The sequence below is a fragment of the Micromys minutus genome, assembly GCF_963924665.1.
Source record: "Micromys minutus genome assembly, chromosome: 30".
NCBI lineage: Eukaryota > Metazoa > Chordata > Mammalia > Rodentia > Muridae > Micromys > Micromys minutus.
Genome location: NC_137965.1, coordinates 10242772 through 10260601, shown reverse-complemented (window position 1 = coordinate 10260601; position 17830 = coordinate 10242772). Strand labels below are relative to the sequence as shown.

The following is a 17830-nucleotide window of genomic DNA, read 5'->3' as shown; positions in this document are numbered from 1 at the left end:
CTCATTTTATAGCCATGTAATTAATTTATCAAGATAATCAAACAATGCTTTAAAATCATTAAAATATTAATGTGCTTAAAACTAGAAACTTAGCAAAGTCTCTTAGAATTAGTCTAGTTAAAGTATCTTTGTAAAAAGTAGAAACTAGCTGAGACACTTAAAAAGTATAAAATGGCTATTCTGTATAAGATTTATTAATTTGTCCCCTGTTAATAATATTTAAAATGTCTTTATAAATAAAAAAACATTTGTAAACTGTGAGTCTAATCATCTCTATCTTTACTCCAGTCACAAGATAAAACACACACCTTTTCCCATTTGATTTCAATAGGATTTTTCCTAATTTAATCATATCTTAATACAAATCATGTGCAACAAATTCCCATTATTAAAATGACTTATGTAATAGATGAAAATAAAGAAAAATACATTAATAATTTATTTTTTAGGGCTGTCAAAAAATAATTTATTTTTTGAATGGCTTACACATACCAGCCTCTAAGCTGAGAGGTGCTCACAAACCAAGCCAGCGAACAGCACCACTCGTGTGCTAGGTTCCTCACCTTAGTACTGCTCACACTGGGAGAAGCCTTTACTTGGAAGACCGCCCTGTGCATTGTGGATGTTTGAAGGCTATTTGCCTTTTACCCACTAGATGCCAGCAGCGTCCTAACAAAGTATCTACATAGAGCCTGTGGAACTGTCCCTGGGGAGAGAGCCACCTTGGCCTGAGGCTGTGCTTGATTTACCATATACAATAATCATTTACCATATGATTGTTACCATAAGCAATATGGCGGTTCCCTTCACAAGACAGAGAGTATCCCTGACAACAGGCAACAAATAGAGGAAACACCAGGAGCCCTTACAAAGAGCTGTGATGGGGGAGGGATTTACGGATCAGACATGTCTGTAGACTAGGAAAGCCATTACCACACGGAGAAGGAGAACACTGTGTGGACTCTGATGACAGTGGAACAATGGAGGGAGAGAAGATGAGGAATGTGATCTTTACACACAGTGCTGCTACCTCAGAAATTAAGGCCAGCATGGGAAGATAGCAAGAGAGCAGCTTAGAAGTAATACCCACCTTTGTAAAGTAGCAGGCAGAGTAGTTAAAACAATAATAGCAACCAACAGTTTAAATTAGAGTCATAAGGAATATGAGGTAGGTTATAATTAACCTGTCAGGGATCTGAAACAATATATCATAACAGACTGAAGAGAGGGCAAAAGACTAAAATGGTCATCAGAGGTAACTTGACAGGGGTCCATTTTTATATATGGCTTCTGCAGACACAAGCAAGAAGCAGAAAAGTAAGAAACTAAAGAAACCTGAGGTAAGTAACAGAAAAATCACAATTTACTGAGAATGGAGAAGCTGAACTGGTACCTACAGGAGCTGTCATCTTTGGTACAGGAAGGTCCTGTGCATGCTACCAAAGGAGAAACACAGGCACCAGTCTGGCCACAATCCCTCTGATCTACGATGGGATCCTGCCTGAAATATATGTCAGGCAATGGTGGCAACAGACTTGGTGAGAATAACTAAAAATCATCTGAGTTAACTGAAGGCCGCTACAGAAAACAGAACCCATACCTGACACTGCTTGAGTGACCAAGACCTAAGGTAAAACCAAATAATACTGGTCTTAAAAAATAGTAATAAAATAACCCCTAATGACATTCCCCTAATACTCATAGACTAGTCCCTGCTAAGCCATCATCAGAGAAACTTCCTCCTGCAGCAGATGGGAACAAATACAGAGACCCACAGCCAGACATTATGAGGAGAATGAGAGACCATGGAACACTCAGCCCTAAACGGGATGTCTTCACCAAGTTACTCCCCTCAGGTCTCAGGGAGCCCCATGGAAGAGGAGGCAGAAAGAGTAGGAGCCAGACAGGATGGAGGGCACCAAGGAAACAAGGCCTTTGAAATCAACATGAACGATGTAGCTGTGAACTGAGTCTGAGGCGCATGCACAGGGTCTGCACAGGTCTGCGTCAGATGAGATCCCAGAGCTGAAAGAGGACATTTGCCCCAACCTCTAAGCCAAAGCCCATAACCAATTGCTAACCACCTGCAAATGACCGGTCAGCAGAAAACTAGTCATCCCTGCCTACGACAGCTCACTGTCTCATAATGTCATGGCAGGGCTTGCCCTTTTTATTTTTTATAATTATTATTAGTTTTATCATTACTGTTATTTTTATTGTATTTATATATAATTTTCCTCTTCTTTTACCCTATATGTATTTTGTGTATATTATGGCATTTAGTTTAATGTGTTTATGGGATACCTGAGTGTGTAAACAGTGGGTCTCGGCTCTCTTGGGTTTTGAATCCTTGTGTGTTATGTTTTCATATTGTATTTTATTATTATCCCTTAGAGAACTCTTTATGTTCTAAGAAGAGACAGAAATGGGTGGATCCAGATGGGAGAAGAGGTAGAGGAAGAGGTGAGATGGGAAAACATAATCAGGATATATTAAGTGAGAGAAACAAACTATTTTCAATAAAAAGAAAAGAAACAAAAATCTATGATTTCCATTATAATCAATACATTTCCAATGACTAGAAATGGGAATCTGGAGCATTAAAAAGAGATCATGTTTACAAATGTAAAGTTTTCAGGGGACTCTAATACTTCAATGTCATGCTAAAAGAGATCTTGTGGTTTCCCACATAGTAACAGAGGTGCCCACTCGGTGTCCTTACCCGTTTTGTGCAAGGTCTATCAGCACTAAATCCTTTTCCAGGAGAACAACCACAGCATAGGGTTCCTGAAAATCTAGAACACAAGAGCACTGCGTGAGCAGACCTTACAGACTCCAGGGCAGCACAGGAGACAGACATCCAGTTGAGTTCCTTGTTTCCATCTCCTGAGTGTTTACCATTTTCATGGGCCCAGGACAGCTCATAAAATCGATACGTCTTGGATGAGATAAATGTACAAAATACTTCATTCAAAATTCTTATATATTTGTAAAGAGTAAGACAGGAACCCCAAAGAAACGTTTTTTGATATTACATTTTCAAGGATGGGGCAGAGACACCCAATTTAATCCTGGCCAGTTATCATTATAGAATCTCAGAATAAGCTGATAGTGGTCTGTGTTCTTTTTCATGTTAGTTGATACATGTCTGTTAATAACTACAATGTGAATTACATCTTTGAACATTAAAGAGATCCAAACGTAATGAAAGAGACGTTCAAGCACATTCTGTGTTAACCTGTGCGGCCCCAGCCGCCCCAGCTGTGTCAGTCTAGGTGCTGTCATGGGGGAATAGTTTAGAAATCACTAGCAGTCAGCTGGGTACATGGGACAAAGCAGTTGCTCTCCAAATGCTGGGCTTAAGCATATCAAGTGAAGGTCTTAAGGGAAAGACAACTTTCCTAACAAAGACAGAACTCTGTGAGGTCTAAACCCAGAACTCCTCCTGGAGATTCCCATGCTTCAGAACCATGGCTTTAACTCATTCTCGACTTTTTGGACTGTTAGCCTGCGATCCTTCATGTACACACACATACCTAGTGCAATCCTTTATATATAGATGCATATACCTATACTTTGGAGAAATCTAGAAAAATACTGTCCTGTGGAATTTAAATTACTTAATATGCTCAGTGTCGTTGCACAGCAGTTAATATTAATGTACAATATGAAAGAGATAAAGTGTACTGAGAACAACCCATCAGCTACAATAAAATCTGTTATAAAGGCAGAACCTTCTCTCCTAAGGGATTAAGTCAATGGGATATGGAGACCCCTTACAACAGCACGCGTCTCCTTTGAATGTTAGTGTGTGTGTTGATGGACTTACCGTTTGGATATGGCGTTTCACAGAGTGTGAGAAAGTCAACAATTGAGTAGTCCATTTCCAGCACTGCCGTGCTCTTCCCGTGCATCACTGTTAGGCAAGGTCTTCTTCCCACGGTGTCATATGATAAGCCTCCCGACAAAATAATAAAAGGCTCCCTGAAAAAAAAACACAGTATGTTTGCAAACATCTGAATGGACACTTTTCTGAAGCATCATATTAACTCAGTGACAGGACCCTCTAAGAAGTTTATATATCACACAAGGGAAGAATTATATGTAGAATTTTTAATGTGATTAAGTTCAAACCTAGCTTGTTGAAATTAAATTACAATATATACATGGTCAGGGGCCACACTTGGCTGTCAACCAGCTCTGGGTCCTTATTTTATTACCTGTGAAGAGTCACCATAAAGGCTTCTTTAAGTTGCTGAGTGGCTTCTCCTTTGGTCCTAGCAAGGCTACTTAACAAATGTTCCTGAGAAAGTCCCCCGACATCAGGTAGCTACAGTAAGTGACACTGACTTCAAGGATACAGCAAGAACTGTGGTAGTTAGAGACCACTTTTGACAACTGGGAAAGAGTCATTCCAGCATTTCCTACAGGCTCTAATGTTTCCAAGAATCTCCTGTATTAGCATTCAAGTCTTACAGCACATATTCTGTGGGCTGCTTGCCTCTGTAAGCCTTATGTTACCCATATTAGTCACCATGAAAAGTATACAATTTAGCTATACCTATGTTTAAAAAGCTACTCCTAAGTATCTTTTTATATATCACAATGTGGGTAGACTTTGTTTTTTAATCCTTGACTTGATTTGATAATCTTTTATATAAAGTTATTTAATGTGTAGCATGTAAATCATTCAAAATCACCTACATAATTTTTAAAAATAATCTTTTCATAATTTTGAAGAATTCTAAAAGTTTTTACTTTATTTTCAATGAAAGGTGTATCTGTGTATCTAGAAAAGACTTACTGTAAGGCCTACACATTTAGTTTTCACGATATCATCCTTTTTTCCCATTTGTGGACCTTTCAAGCTTCAAATCTACCATAAGTAGCAGGTGTTGACATGTGAGGGTAGCAGCCAGGTCTGAAGCTCTAGCACCTGCATTTCTAGTTAACTCTGATCTTCTACAAGTTGGATTCTACCTCCAGAAAAGAGAGACATACTGACAGGTCCCTACCCCTCAGACTACTCCACCTATGCAGTGCTTGCTCCACACAACACTCTCGGTAAGCGTTACCCATTATAACTGTTGATGTCATCAAACCATCACAATTGTGCATGGAAACTTTCCCTTATGGGGAGCATTCACCAAAATACATACACAATAAATAATACAAGATGAAAATTAAAACCTCGAACAATTTTTATATAAAACAAGAATACATTCACTAAAATTTAGTTAGTTAGATTAGCAGCTAGTTAGATATCTTGTAAGTAAATATAGTATTGTGGCAAATGAAAAAAAAAAACTCTTACTCGGGCAACTTTATTTAGAGTATAGAAACTGTGAGGGAATAAAAAGTATCTGTGTTTCTTTATATAATGGATTTGTGCAATTTCACTCTGATGAACCTACCTTCCTCATTTGCTTTATTTTCTACAGCACTTACAATTGAAAACTAATTTATTTTGCTCATTCTGTCTCATCAAAATATACTGTCAATGAATCCTTTTTAAAAAGAATCTGTTATTTGCTGCTTTATCTAAACCAGTGCTCACCACACTACAGAAAGTTATACTGTCCTTCAAATGTATTAACAAAGTTATGTTTCATTAACTGATTTCTATCTATTATTTACATTCGTTATTAATGTGGTTGGGATAATATGATTTTTCTAGCTAAACTCCAAAAATCCAATCTCAAAAATTCATCTTAAATTACGAATTCATACAAATAAATGATTCACCCAATGCAGTTCTATGGTAACATCTATTTTCTGACTCAAATATTTTTGAGTATCAGGGCTTTGGGGAATAAAAGGTGTTCTCACATCCCGTCTAGTCACACAAGAAGCAGAAGACTCAAGTGAGCCTCCTGTTAAAGCCAGGACCAAAGCTCACACTAAAGCTAAATAAAGTCACTTAAGAGTCAAGCAGTAAATGACTCTGTGCCTTAAAAAATAATGAAGAAGCACATAAAGACCAGTGAGCGTATAACAGTGCTGTTTACTGTCCTAGTAAGCTTCTGTGGAAATGTAAGAGTATAGGCTGATAATAGCCCTCCTCACAGAGTGTGAGCCGTAATTAGCACTCTATGTTATTCATTAATCGGACATGAAACTACACTGTCAGTTTTCCGTCATTGTCTACATTACTAACTATATATATTGCTTATCTCTTACCTCGTCAGCACTTGCTTTCTCTTCCATACAGAGCACACAAGCTCTACTGTAAATGCTCAGTGTCTAACCTGCGTGGTCTGATGAAAGTCTAAGGCCTAACATCTTGTATCAAAAAGTTGTTTGCATTATTTTGTTGAATATATAATAGTAAATAGACTTGTGAATAAATGTGTTTGTGTACGTGACCCCAGAAGGTGCCATGCCCCATTTTTCCTTTTTGAAATGTTTACTCTGTATTAATGTACACTGTTAATACTTAAGCTTTGCACTCAAGAGATTTTCTGAGTCCCAGTAAAGACTCCAGATATAGATTTCTGAGCAACCTTGAAACCGTCAAGACTCTGTAGACTGTCTGAAGGACCCGCGTGTTTTACACAGGATGAATGGAAGCAGAAGGTTGTGGTTTTCAGAGTCTCCTAGTTGGTCGGCTCTTCTCAAGCCAATGGGAAATTGTATGTCTGCTAATCTAGGTTGTCAACTTGACATCCTGTAAACAGCTGGGTGTGGCTGTAGGCGAGTTTGCAGTGAGGCTTAACTGTGATGAGTTAACAACCCTGGACTGTTGGGGGCGCTGTTCTACAGATGCTGGTCCTGGAGTGAAAACAGGTGAGAAATGTGCAGAAATAGAGTCCTTCATCTCTCCGTTTCCTCATGCTGTACACAATATGACCAGTGAGTGTTCTGGCTCACGCAGCCAGAGCTGCTCCCACGCCAGGCCCCTTCCACGATGGCATGCATACACTCTTAAGTGAGTCTTAGTAAGTCCCTCTTCTCTGAAGCTGTTTCTAGGAGACATTCTGTCAAAATGACACAGAGCCAAGAGCATGTACACAGTCCCTAGTTTGGTTTTGCTTGAGGTGTCTGTCACACAAATAGAATGGACACAGTTCTTTGCTGGTTCTGGTTGAGGTGAACGGCTTTTCTGTCATCAGTCTTTGGACTTACTCTGTGACTTCATTTTTAGACTTTGTAGTGGGGTCGCTGGTGTGTGCACAACTGAAGGCTGACCGTCCCCCGCATTATCAGTCATACACAGTTCAGCAATGAGAAGTGGACCCCGTTTCCTTCCTTCGTCACGGCCTGTCTGTTGACCCATATACTCTTCTGCAGACCCTATAGCACACGAGAGTGCAGGCACCTATAGCTGCTGTACGTTCATGACTGCAATGCCTGGGGACAGGTTTCACTGTGTATCCTGGACTGACCAGAAACTCAGTACGTCGAAGAGGCTGGCCTCACCTTTGCAGTGATCAGTGACCTTTGTCTTGTTGCCCAAATAGGATTACAAATGTGTGCCTATTACTGACTTATTCTTCAGGTATATATCTCAAAGTGGTATATAACTGGATATCTGATATTGGCTTCAAGTTCATTTTTCCGTTATGACAGTCTATGTCCCATTAGGCATAAAGGGTCACCTGTCCCATATCCCTTTGTCAGCATCTGCTGTCCTATGTATCTTGAAAATGGCCAGGTGTAGGGTGGTGGGGCTTTAGAGTGAGACAGCTGCTTTCCCCAAGTTCAACACGGAAACAGATACAAGCAAACAATAAATAAAACTGCATGCACAGGTCCTAGAACAGAAAACTGCATCTGCCAAGAGCATCTTTCTGAAGAACCTGAGAAAGATTGGAAAAGAAAGTGCTCACTCCTAGAATGACGTCTAAGAAAACAGAAGAAAATACAAGACCCCTGAATGGGTGAGAACAGTCCTCTAAGATCTCATGATTTGCCCACAGGAAATGCAGCAGCAGGTGGGCAGGGGCTAGTGTAAGTATTTCGATCAAACCAAAGAAGAAAGCGATGGACAGTGGAGCAGAGGAAAACAAGGTCTCACTTAATTTACTGAATTTTCTATTCCAGGTAAGAGAGAGAGGGTGGGGGTGGGGAGACAGTAAAGGGCGAGCCTATTGGTGACATTAAATAGTTCATACGAAAGCCTACCAAAGAGCAATGCACCGTTTTAAAATCAATGCTGCCTTCCTCGGTGTATGGACAGTAGGAAGTGGCTGGGTCCATGAGAGGCAGCAGGCTGACACAGGGAGGACAGTGGCCTGGGAATGCCTCTCTGTTTGCAGTGGTTAAAGACCTCATTCCACGGTGCCCATAAGCACAGAATTTTCTTTTTTTCTGTTTTGTTTCCTTTTTTATCTTCTGCTGCTGTTGCTTTGGCCCTTCTCTTTTCCCCATTTTGATTCTTTTGTAATAGGGTAAATGTAACAAACTATATGTAATTGGTGCCTGAAGCTTTCCTAATGCAAAAAGGTTTCTTACCCACTTGTGGTTTATTATCTACCGGGTAATGTGCGATTTCTGTACACACGAGCAACTCACTGAAATCATCGCATCCATTCTACATGCATATAAAAGTGACAACATAAAAGCACAAAGCAGCCAAAGAATTCTGTGTCAAAGATCATACAGTGAGGGCTTCCAAGGTCAATTGAGTGGGTGTTCTTAACCCTGCAGTCAACCAGATGATTGACTGTTTCTGAATCGAGTCTGTGTGTCTGTCTGCAATCTCACAGGAAGGACAGGACGATGAAGAAATGAACAAATCAAGAATAAGCTTTTCTTTCTTTCTAAAAAAATAAGCCCACGGCCTTTTCTCTACAGAGGTCTGACCAAGCTGAGTCAGGTAACACGTTAAAAAGGGAACGAGGGCAGGCAGCCCTAGCACCATGTTTACAAACTCCTGCACGGATGTGTGCCAACAGCAGCAGAGTTTCCTGCAGATTAGGTCAAAACTGGCCTCTGGCTCTCAGTGCAGTTTCTGACTCACTGCCTGAGTGGACTGAGGGACAAGTCAGGTCGTCGTGTTGTGGGCTCAGCTCCCTCCATTTGAGGACCACCCACTCAACTATCCTATACACCCCTCTCGTAGATACTGTGGGCAAGGACTATCAGAACACGGCTGAGAATAAAATGCCTTTCGAAGTTAAAATGAATAAGTTTTCAAAGAAATACTTAAAAGTTTTCTCTAAATATACATGTTATATTTATATATTCAGTACAGTAATTCATACAGGAAATTAAGACAATTAGGTTGTGGGAACCAACTAATGCTTACATCATTTCATATCGGCGTTATCAGGGTCTCAGTGTTGGGTACCAATGACAACCTTCTTACCTAGGAAGCTGCACTCATTTCTGTGACTGTCAAATATTCTTATGAAGTGTGATTTCTGAGGGACGACTCTTAGCCAACACACATGGGATGGAGAATATTTTAATTATTTCCCTTCATCACTTTTCCACACGTGTCACACTAGCAAAGGCACATTTCCATTTCCACAGACCAACAGAACATGTCACGGTTGGTAGGAAAAACAATTCACTTTCCAACATGTAGAAATAAACTGCTAAAGCCAGAAGGCCCATGGGTAATGTTTTCTATGTATTTTATTAAATGATGAAAGCCTAAAGTTGAAGACCAGGATAGACTACTCCATAGTAGGGCTTCAGAGTTAACTGTGTAGTTTCCGGCGCCGTTGGCATTGCCCTGTAACGAGGAGCAAGGGATGAGCAATCTTACCCAGACCGTGTCGTCTTGAACTCCACCTTGAGGATAGGCTTGCATGGCTCTGGTTTCTTCCCATCCTTTATCTGTTTTCCTAAAATATATTTCCCCACGTTAAATTCTACATTACTGTAAGTGCTTACATTGCTAATCTATAAACTGAAAATTAAACATAGTGAAACCCACCATTAGACAAAATAGCTCTTAACTTCATTTATGCGTAACTATTAAGATGAACATAAAATATAATGAAACCCACCAAGGAATATTTTAAAACAATTTTAAAAATTAAGTACAAAGTAAGATATTTTATAGTGATGATGTTAAATTACTGTGTGAAATGCTATCAAAAAGCAAATAGACTGAATAATCTAATTTATGTGATTAAATCCTTGCAAGATAAAATGATAGTCTTCCCGAATGTTAACTGTACCTATAGTAAGCAAAAGAGGATTTCAGTCTGCCTAGTGAATAAACATCTTAAAACAGCACAATCTGAGAGAAAGAAATCTACCACATTTTCACCAAACTACCAAGAGCTGCAAAATTGTTAATAAATTCATTGACATTTCTTCTAGAAAAAAACCCCACAGGGCTACTATGATCAAATGATGATAAACAAAACAACTTCTATAAACATTTTCATTACTTAAAAAATATTGTTATTTGTTATCTAGTTTTAGAGGTTCATGACTGAGACATAAAAGTCCAAGAAAATGTAAACATCTATCCTCCAGATTTTTTTAAAGAGCAGATTAATTACTCTCAGTATCATCCCATTTCGTCTGGCAAATCAGAAACAGGAAATGGTCTCAAGGATCCTCACAAGCTAACACTATGCACACTCCGTCACAACATGAGCTGCGGGCCAAAGACCCTGCCACATTCTCCACTTCACCCTTGCTCCTTCCCTTTCTCTATTGTTCAGCAAGTGTGTGTGTCTATGTGTGCTCACAATCATGTGTGTGTTTGTAAGGGCATGTGTGTGTGTGTATGCATGTATGTGTTTGCGTATGTGTGCATGTGTGTGTCTAAATACTTCTTCTTTCACACTCTGGCTAGTATTCAGTAAAATTAACGGACAAGTCCTGGTTATTTCTTTGGGATAAATTCTGAGGTAAAGGACAGTTGAACAAACGGTTTTCCAAAAGTCTATGGCCTTATGTGTTTTCGTTGGTAGGCTAAAAGCCAACACACCAGGGAGACATACAAATGATACACACTTACTATCAGGGCATTAAAGGATATAAAACAAAAAAAATTGAACCACAGAGGTAAAATCAGACATGTCAATAACAATAGTTAAGAACTTCAACACCTCAGTTTCTAGAGGACAGAAATTCCTATGGAAAGGGGAACGGAAAATCAACAAGAAAACTGAAGCTTCTAACTCTAATTAGGTCCACAGACATCTACCAAGTACACCACTGAACAAAACAGAATATACATTCTTAAGTACATTTAAAATGTTTTCTAAGAAGACCTTATTAGGTCATATAATAAATCGTAACAGTATTTAAAAGAATTAATTAATGCAAGATAATGTCTCCAACCAAAAAAGAATGAAGTTAGAAATGAATAGCAAGAAAAATTGAGATACTAAAGATACGCAAACGTTAACACATTACAAGTAACTAGAATTACATTCAGATGATTCTTTGAGGTAAAACGAGAAAACTGACCTTTAGCCAGAATGGGAAAAGAAAAAAGACCAAACCACAGAGTCAGAGACAGAATTACAAATAGAGAGAGCTGGAGCAACAGCCTAGTTGTTAGGAACGTGTACTGTTCTCACAGAGGATCTCAGCTAAGCTCCAGGCAGTCAGTTGTACAGGAACTCCAGCCCCAGTGGGCCCTCTCTGACCTGTCTGCACATGCACACGCAACACACAATTAAAAAAAAAAAAAAAGTCCTAGGAAGTTAAGTACTGAAACTGACTCAAGAAGAAACAGTCAATCTAAACATACTCTAGATATTTTTTTTGAGTATTTTTGTATCAATGTTCATGAGAGAAATTGGTCTGAAGTTCTCTTTCTTTGTAGAGTCTTTGTGTGGTTTAGGAATGAGCACAATTGTGGCTTTGAAGAATGAACTGGATAGTGTTCCTTCTGTTTCTATTTTGTGAAATAGTTTGGAGAGTATTGGTATTAGGTCTTCTATAAACGTCTGATAGAATTCTGCACTAAACCCATCTGGTACTGAGCTTTTTTTTGGTTGAGAGCTTTTTGATGACTACTTCTATTTCTTTAGGGGTTATGTGACTGTTAGATGGTTTATTTGATCCTGATTTAACTTTGGTACATGGTATCTGTCTAGAAAATTGTTCATTTCCTCTAGATTTTCCAGTTTTGTTGAGTATAAGCATTTGTAGTAGGATCTGATGAGTTTTTAAAATTTTTCTCAGTTTCTGTTGTTATGTCTCCTTTTTCATTTCTGATTTTGTTAATTTGGATACTCTCTCTTCACCCTCTAGTTAGTCTGGCTAACGGTTTGTCAATTTGTTGATTTTCTCAAAGAACCAGCTCCTGGTTTTGTTGATTCTTTTTGTTTATACCTGGTTGATTTCAGCTCTGAGTTTGATTATTTCCTGCAGCCTAATCCTCTTGGGTGTATCTGCCTCTCTTTGCTCTAGAGCTTTAAGGTGTACTGTCAAGCTGCTAGTGTATGCTCTCTCCACTTTCTTTTTGGAGGCACACAGAGCTATGAGTTTTCCTCTTAGCACTGCTGTCATTGTATTGCATAAGTTTGCATATGTTATGCCATCATTTTCATTAAATTCTAAAAAATCTTGAATTTCTTTCTTTATTTATTTATTGGCCAAGTTAACACTGAGTAGAACATTTGTTCAACTTCCATGTGTATGTGGGCTTTTTGTTGTTTTTGTTGTTATTGAAGACCAGCCTTAGTCCATGATGATCTGACAGGATGCATGGGATTATTTCAATATTCTTGTATCTGTTGAGGACTGTTTTGTGGCTGATTAGATGTATGGTCAATTTTGGAGAAGGTACCATGAGTTGCTGAGAAGAAGGTATATTCTTTTTAGGATGAAATGTTCTATAGATGTCTGTTAAATCCACTTGGTTCATAACTTCTGTTAGTTTCACTGTGTCTCAGTTCAGTTTCTGCTTCCATGATCTGTCCATTGATGAGAGTGGGATGTTGAAGTCTCCCACTATTATTGTGTGTGGTGTAATATATGCTTTGAACTTTAGTAAAGTTTCTTTTATGAATGTGTGTGCCCGTGTATTTGGGGCATAGATGTTTAGGATTGAGAGTTCATCTTGATAGATTTTTTCCTTTGATGAGTATGAAGTGTCCTTCTTTATCGTTTTTGGTAACTTTTGGTTGAAAAATCTATTTTATTGGATATTAGAAATGCTACTCCAACCTATTTCCTGGTACCATTTGCTTGAAAAATTTTTTCCTATCCTTTTACTCTAAGGTGGTGTCTGCCTTTACATGTTACTTGTTATTTTTTCCTTACTGCTTTTGGGATTCTTTCTTTGTTTTGAATATTTTGTGCTTTGACTACTAAGTGTTGGTAGGAGTTTCATTTCTGTTCCAATCTATTTGGAGTTCTGTAGGCTTCTTGCATGTTAATGGTCATCTCGTTCTTTAGGGTAGGGAAGTTTTCTTCTATGATTTTTGTTGAAGATATTTACTGTGCCTTTTAGTTGGGAGACTTCGCCCTCTTCTACACCTATTATCCTGAGGTCTGGTCTTCTCAATGTGTCCTGCATTTTCCTGGATGTTTTTAGGAGCTTTTTGTTTTTTGCATTTTCTCTGACTGTTGTGTCAATGTTTTCTATTTCATCTTCTGCCCCTGAGATCCTCTCTTCCATCTCTTGTTGTTTGTTGGTGATGCTTGTATCTATGACTCTTGATTTCTTTCTTAGGTTTTCTATCTCCAGGGTTGTCTCATTTTGTCATTTCTTTATTGTTTCTATTTCTGTTTTGGATCCTGGATGGTTTTTACCAATTCCTTCACCTGTTTGCTTGTGTTTCTCTAAGAACTTACACTTGCTTACCTGTGTTCTCCTGTATTTCTTTAAGGGAGTTATTCATGTGCTTCTCGAAGATCTCCATCATCAACCTGAGGTATGATTTTAAGTCCAAATCTTGTTTTTCTGGTGTGGTGGGATATCCACTACTTTCTGTGGTAGGAGAACTGGGTTTTGATGTTGCCAGGTTGTCTTGGTTTCCATTACTTAGGTTCTTGCACTTGCTTCTTGCCATCTTGTTATCTGTGATGCTAGTTGGCCTTGCTGTCTCTGACTGGAGCTTATCTCTCTTGTGGGTCTGTAAGCCCATGGGATCAGGAGGGAGAGTGCTCCTGGTTGCTCAGATCTCTGCATGTAGGCTGTGAGTTCTGATAGTGATGAGCCCGAATCTTAGTTTTAATTCAATGACCCTTCATAAGATAAAACCTCTCCTTTGCGTACTATGGGTAAACTGTTGACTGCAAGGATGAGAATACTCTTGAAACTTAAAACACCTAGAAAATTAAGACATCACTTCCTACTGAGGACATCTATTGATTGTGACTGTCTAGCATCTCCATTTCCTCAGGGAATCAATGATTCTGGGGAAGCTGACAATTACAAAAATTCTCATCCAGTGGTACATCACCCAGCCCGGGGCTACAATGCAGCCTGTGTGGGGCTCTGACTCAACAAATCACTGAAGCAAGATGACGGTTTCGGAATAAGAACAGCCATGGCAGGACTGTCAAAAATTCTCTTCTCAATAAAAGCGCTTCTGTCACAGCAGAAAAGCAAACCAAAAAGGATCATCAGAGAGTAGGCTAGTAACTATCTTTATAAGTGGTGTGTGCATGTGTGTGGGGGATGCGTGTGTGTGTGTGTGTGTGTGTGTGTGTGTGTGTGTGTGTGGTGTGTTTGGGTGTGTGTGTGTCTTTAAGGGGAAATGCATGTATATATATATGTGCATATAAAAGGAGACTCAAAGTTGATGTCAGATGTCCTGCCTTAATGATTCTCCACTAAAATTGAGGTAGGGCCTCCTACTGAACTCAGAGCCTGATGATCTCTACTAATTTAGGCAGTCATGTTGCTCAAGGTATCTCCTGCCTCTGCCATGAGAATGCTCACATTAGAGGTGGCTGTCATTATGAACCTGGTCTTTTATAAGGATTTTAAAGATCTGAACTTTGGTTCTCACACTTGCAGGGCAAATAAATGCTTTGCCCACTGAGCTACATTTTCAGATCCTTTACAAAGTCTATCATGTATCTCAAAGCTGGAAAAAGACTCAGGTTGTCTGGTTCCCACAGAAATGGTTTGACATTCACAAAGACTGTGATAAAAGGAGACAATACTTTAGCTTGTTTTAGGTAATCAAAATCACTGTTGTGTCATACCAGAAAGAAAATTTTCAACTTTATTTCAGCAAGACCAAAACTTTTAAATTCTGATATACTTCTTGTACCAAACAACTCATAACCCTAAAACAAACCAACAGGTATTTATAAAAACAGAATATGTAAACAAAAAAAATGAATGTGCAAACATTCGTTTATCTCACTGAGTAAATACAATTTTCAAATCTCTATTTAGTAGATCACATACATACACAGTACATCATAGTTTCCAGATACTCAGTTATATATGTATGTGTGTGTATGTATGTATGTGTGTATATATATATATATATATATATATATATATAGTTTATGACCATATATTAGAGCCAATAAACATGTGTTGAATAAACACAATTCTCAGAGCAGCATGAGGAAACTAGATTAAATTTTGTCATTTCTAGTTATAGATATTAATGAGATTCAAAAATGCTAACTGGCTTTCCTGCTTTAAAATCCCACATTACACTAATGTTTTGTTGTGTCTTCTGAACACATCTTTCAAGAAAGTATAAAGCTCAGGGCTGGAAATACAGCTCAGTAGGCAGAGTGCATACCTTCCTAATAAGCACAATGGCAGAGCGTCTGCCTAGCATGCATGGCTTGGCTTCCATCCTCAGCAACACAAGAAGAAAGCATAATTCGGTAGCATTAAACATGGTCACACCATCACAGTACCGTGCTAAGGCATTATTTATACTGTGCAGGGGACTCTCAGCATCTAATCAAAATTCACCCAAACTAACAATGCACAAAAATTTAAAAATAAAGTATGCTTAAAGTAATTTAGCAATCATTAGGCTAAAAATTAAAAACAAGAAGTTATAGTATAAGTATGAAAAAAAGGAAGGACTAAGTTTTGTTCTATTAGAATGAGTGATTGATATTCTGAAAATTATGTACCATAAATATACTACATATAGAATAATAGTTTTGCATTGTAATGTACTAAAGTGGAATGAGTTAGCTATAAAACTCGATAGTAACTAAAATGTAATGTTGGTAGGCTAAGCGCTTAGTGGAAGACATTATAAAACTCAGAAAACAATTTACTTCCTGCAAAATGTACTTATATACAAAATATTTTAAAGAAATAAAATTAAACATGCATACTTCAACAGCTGTACTGTGTAAGCAAAGCTAGTCTATTTCTTCACAAGTCACAGGAAAATAATGAGCTTTGTTTATATTGTTTGCCTTTAACTTTGAAAAAAAAGTAAAGCAAATATTCTTTTCCTTACTGTGTTAACAGTAAGTTCAGCTAGTGACTCTTTTCTGCCAAGAGACGATAAATACCAAAGGAACTTATCTACATTGCCTCCTCAGGTTTGCTCTGAAAAAACAATGCATTTGTTGTATAAAAAGTCAAGGTTAAATAGAAAAATCATTTGGCAACATTATGGCTCCAACCCATCCAAGAAACATCAACAGAACCAAAAACTGGAGAGTAAAAGTCTCAGAAACAATGGCATGCATTACCACACTATCTGCTTTTGGACAAATAAAAAAAAAATGATACTTAAAAGATTCTATAATATTCATTCCATGAAACAATCACATTACTCTTCACTCATTAAAACAAAGCCCAAAAAGTCCATTACAATTTGGGTGGTCTTTAAAAGCAAAGGGATCCTTACCATGAGGAGTGATAGTCTGTACAGGTTTAGCAGGGGACCTCACATTCCATATGGTCAATGTACCATCAGAATGACTGCAAATAAACTGTTTTCCTTCATGGTGCCAAGCCACAGAGTGAATAGCCTACAGAAAGGTGAGAAACTGTGTTTTAAACTACTAATGAATTCTTTGGTAGTGATTTTAATGAATTATTCAGGTTTCCAAGATGGACAATATTTTACCTACATTCTCAAAATGACTTAGTCCTCTTATAATTCAAATAAAACATTTCCAATTGAAACAATTTATTCCTTCCTAATCACTATATTTCCTAAATTTGCATTAGGAAGCTATAATAATAAAATATGTGCTATTTATTGACACCTTCAGGAAAATAATTTTCTTAGAGTTTACCAAAATATGTCCTAGCAATGCATAAACTATCAAGTTACTACAAACAATGACTGATTGAAGGAATTCATTACCTGAGATTATAAATTATGTTAAAGAGCTGCAAATCTATAGTAAAATTCACAGCACATATTCAGGACTAAGATCAATTACAAGACGACCCTCAGAGCATCTCTTCATTGTGGAGGCCGGCTGTGATCCGGGAGAGCACCCTCTTCTCCTTTTACTTATGTTGTTTCATGTACATCAGTCTGAGTGTGTATGTGTGTGTGTGTGTGTGTGTGTGTGAACCGTGTGCATTCCTAGTGCACACAGACAGAGGTCAGAAGGCATGGGATCCTCTATAAATGAGAGTTACAAACAGATGTAAGGTATGATGTGGATGCTGGCAATCAAACCTGCATCTTCTGAAAAGCACCTATTGTTCCAAGACGGTTTAGTCCCTCAAGAAGACCCTTACCTGCTGTGCCATCTCTTCAGAACCATGAGCAGACCCTTTTGTGATAACAATATTATACTTTTAATCCACTATCTAGAAAGTATTTTTAGGTGTTCACTGTTTGTTTTTGTTTGTTTTGGGGGGTTTCTTTTGCTCTAAATTATGAATTTTCTCTATAAGAACCTATTTTTAGAAAATCAATTCTTGTGGGCTGATTAATTTCTTATTATCAAGTCATGGTGATGTACTTCTCAGTCTTAATGGTTAATGGACTTTCAA

At 38.1% G+C, this 17830-nt stretch overlaps 1 protein-coding gene across 1 annotated transcript in view; it reads right to left on the bottom strand.

The window, feature by feature from the left end:
- The window catches only part of STXBP5 (syntaxin binding protein 5), a 104903-nt gene that overhangs the window by 42047 nt on the left and 45026 nt on the right, over positions 1-17830 (bottom strand). Inside the window, exons 8-11 of the mRNA XM_080941818.1 lie at positions 16722-16845; positions 9716-9794; positions 3830-3984; positions 2723-2795 (exon numbers count right to left, since the gene is read on the bottom strand). Coding sequence (XP_080797944.1) covers positions 2723-2795; positions 3830-3984; positions 9716-9794; positions 16722-16845 — 431 coding nt within the window. The remainder of the gene's footprint in view (positions 1-2722; positions 2796-3829; positions 3985-9715; positions 9795-16721; positions 16846-17830) is intronic.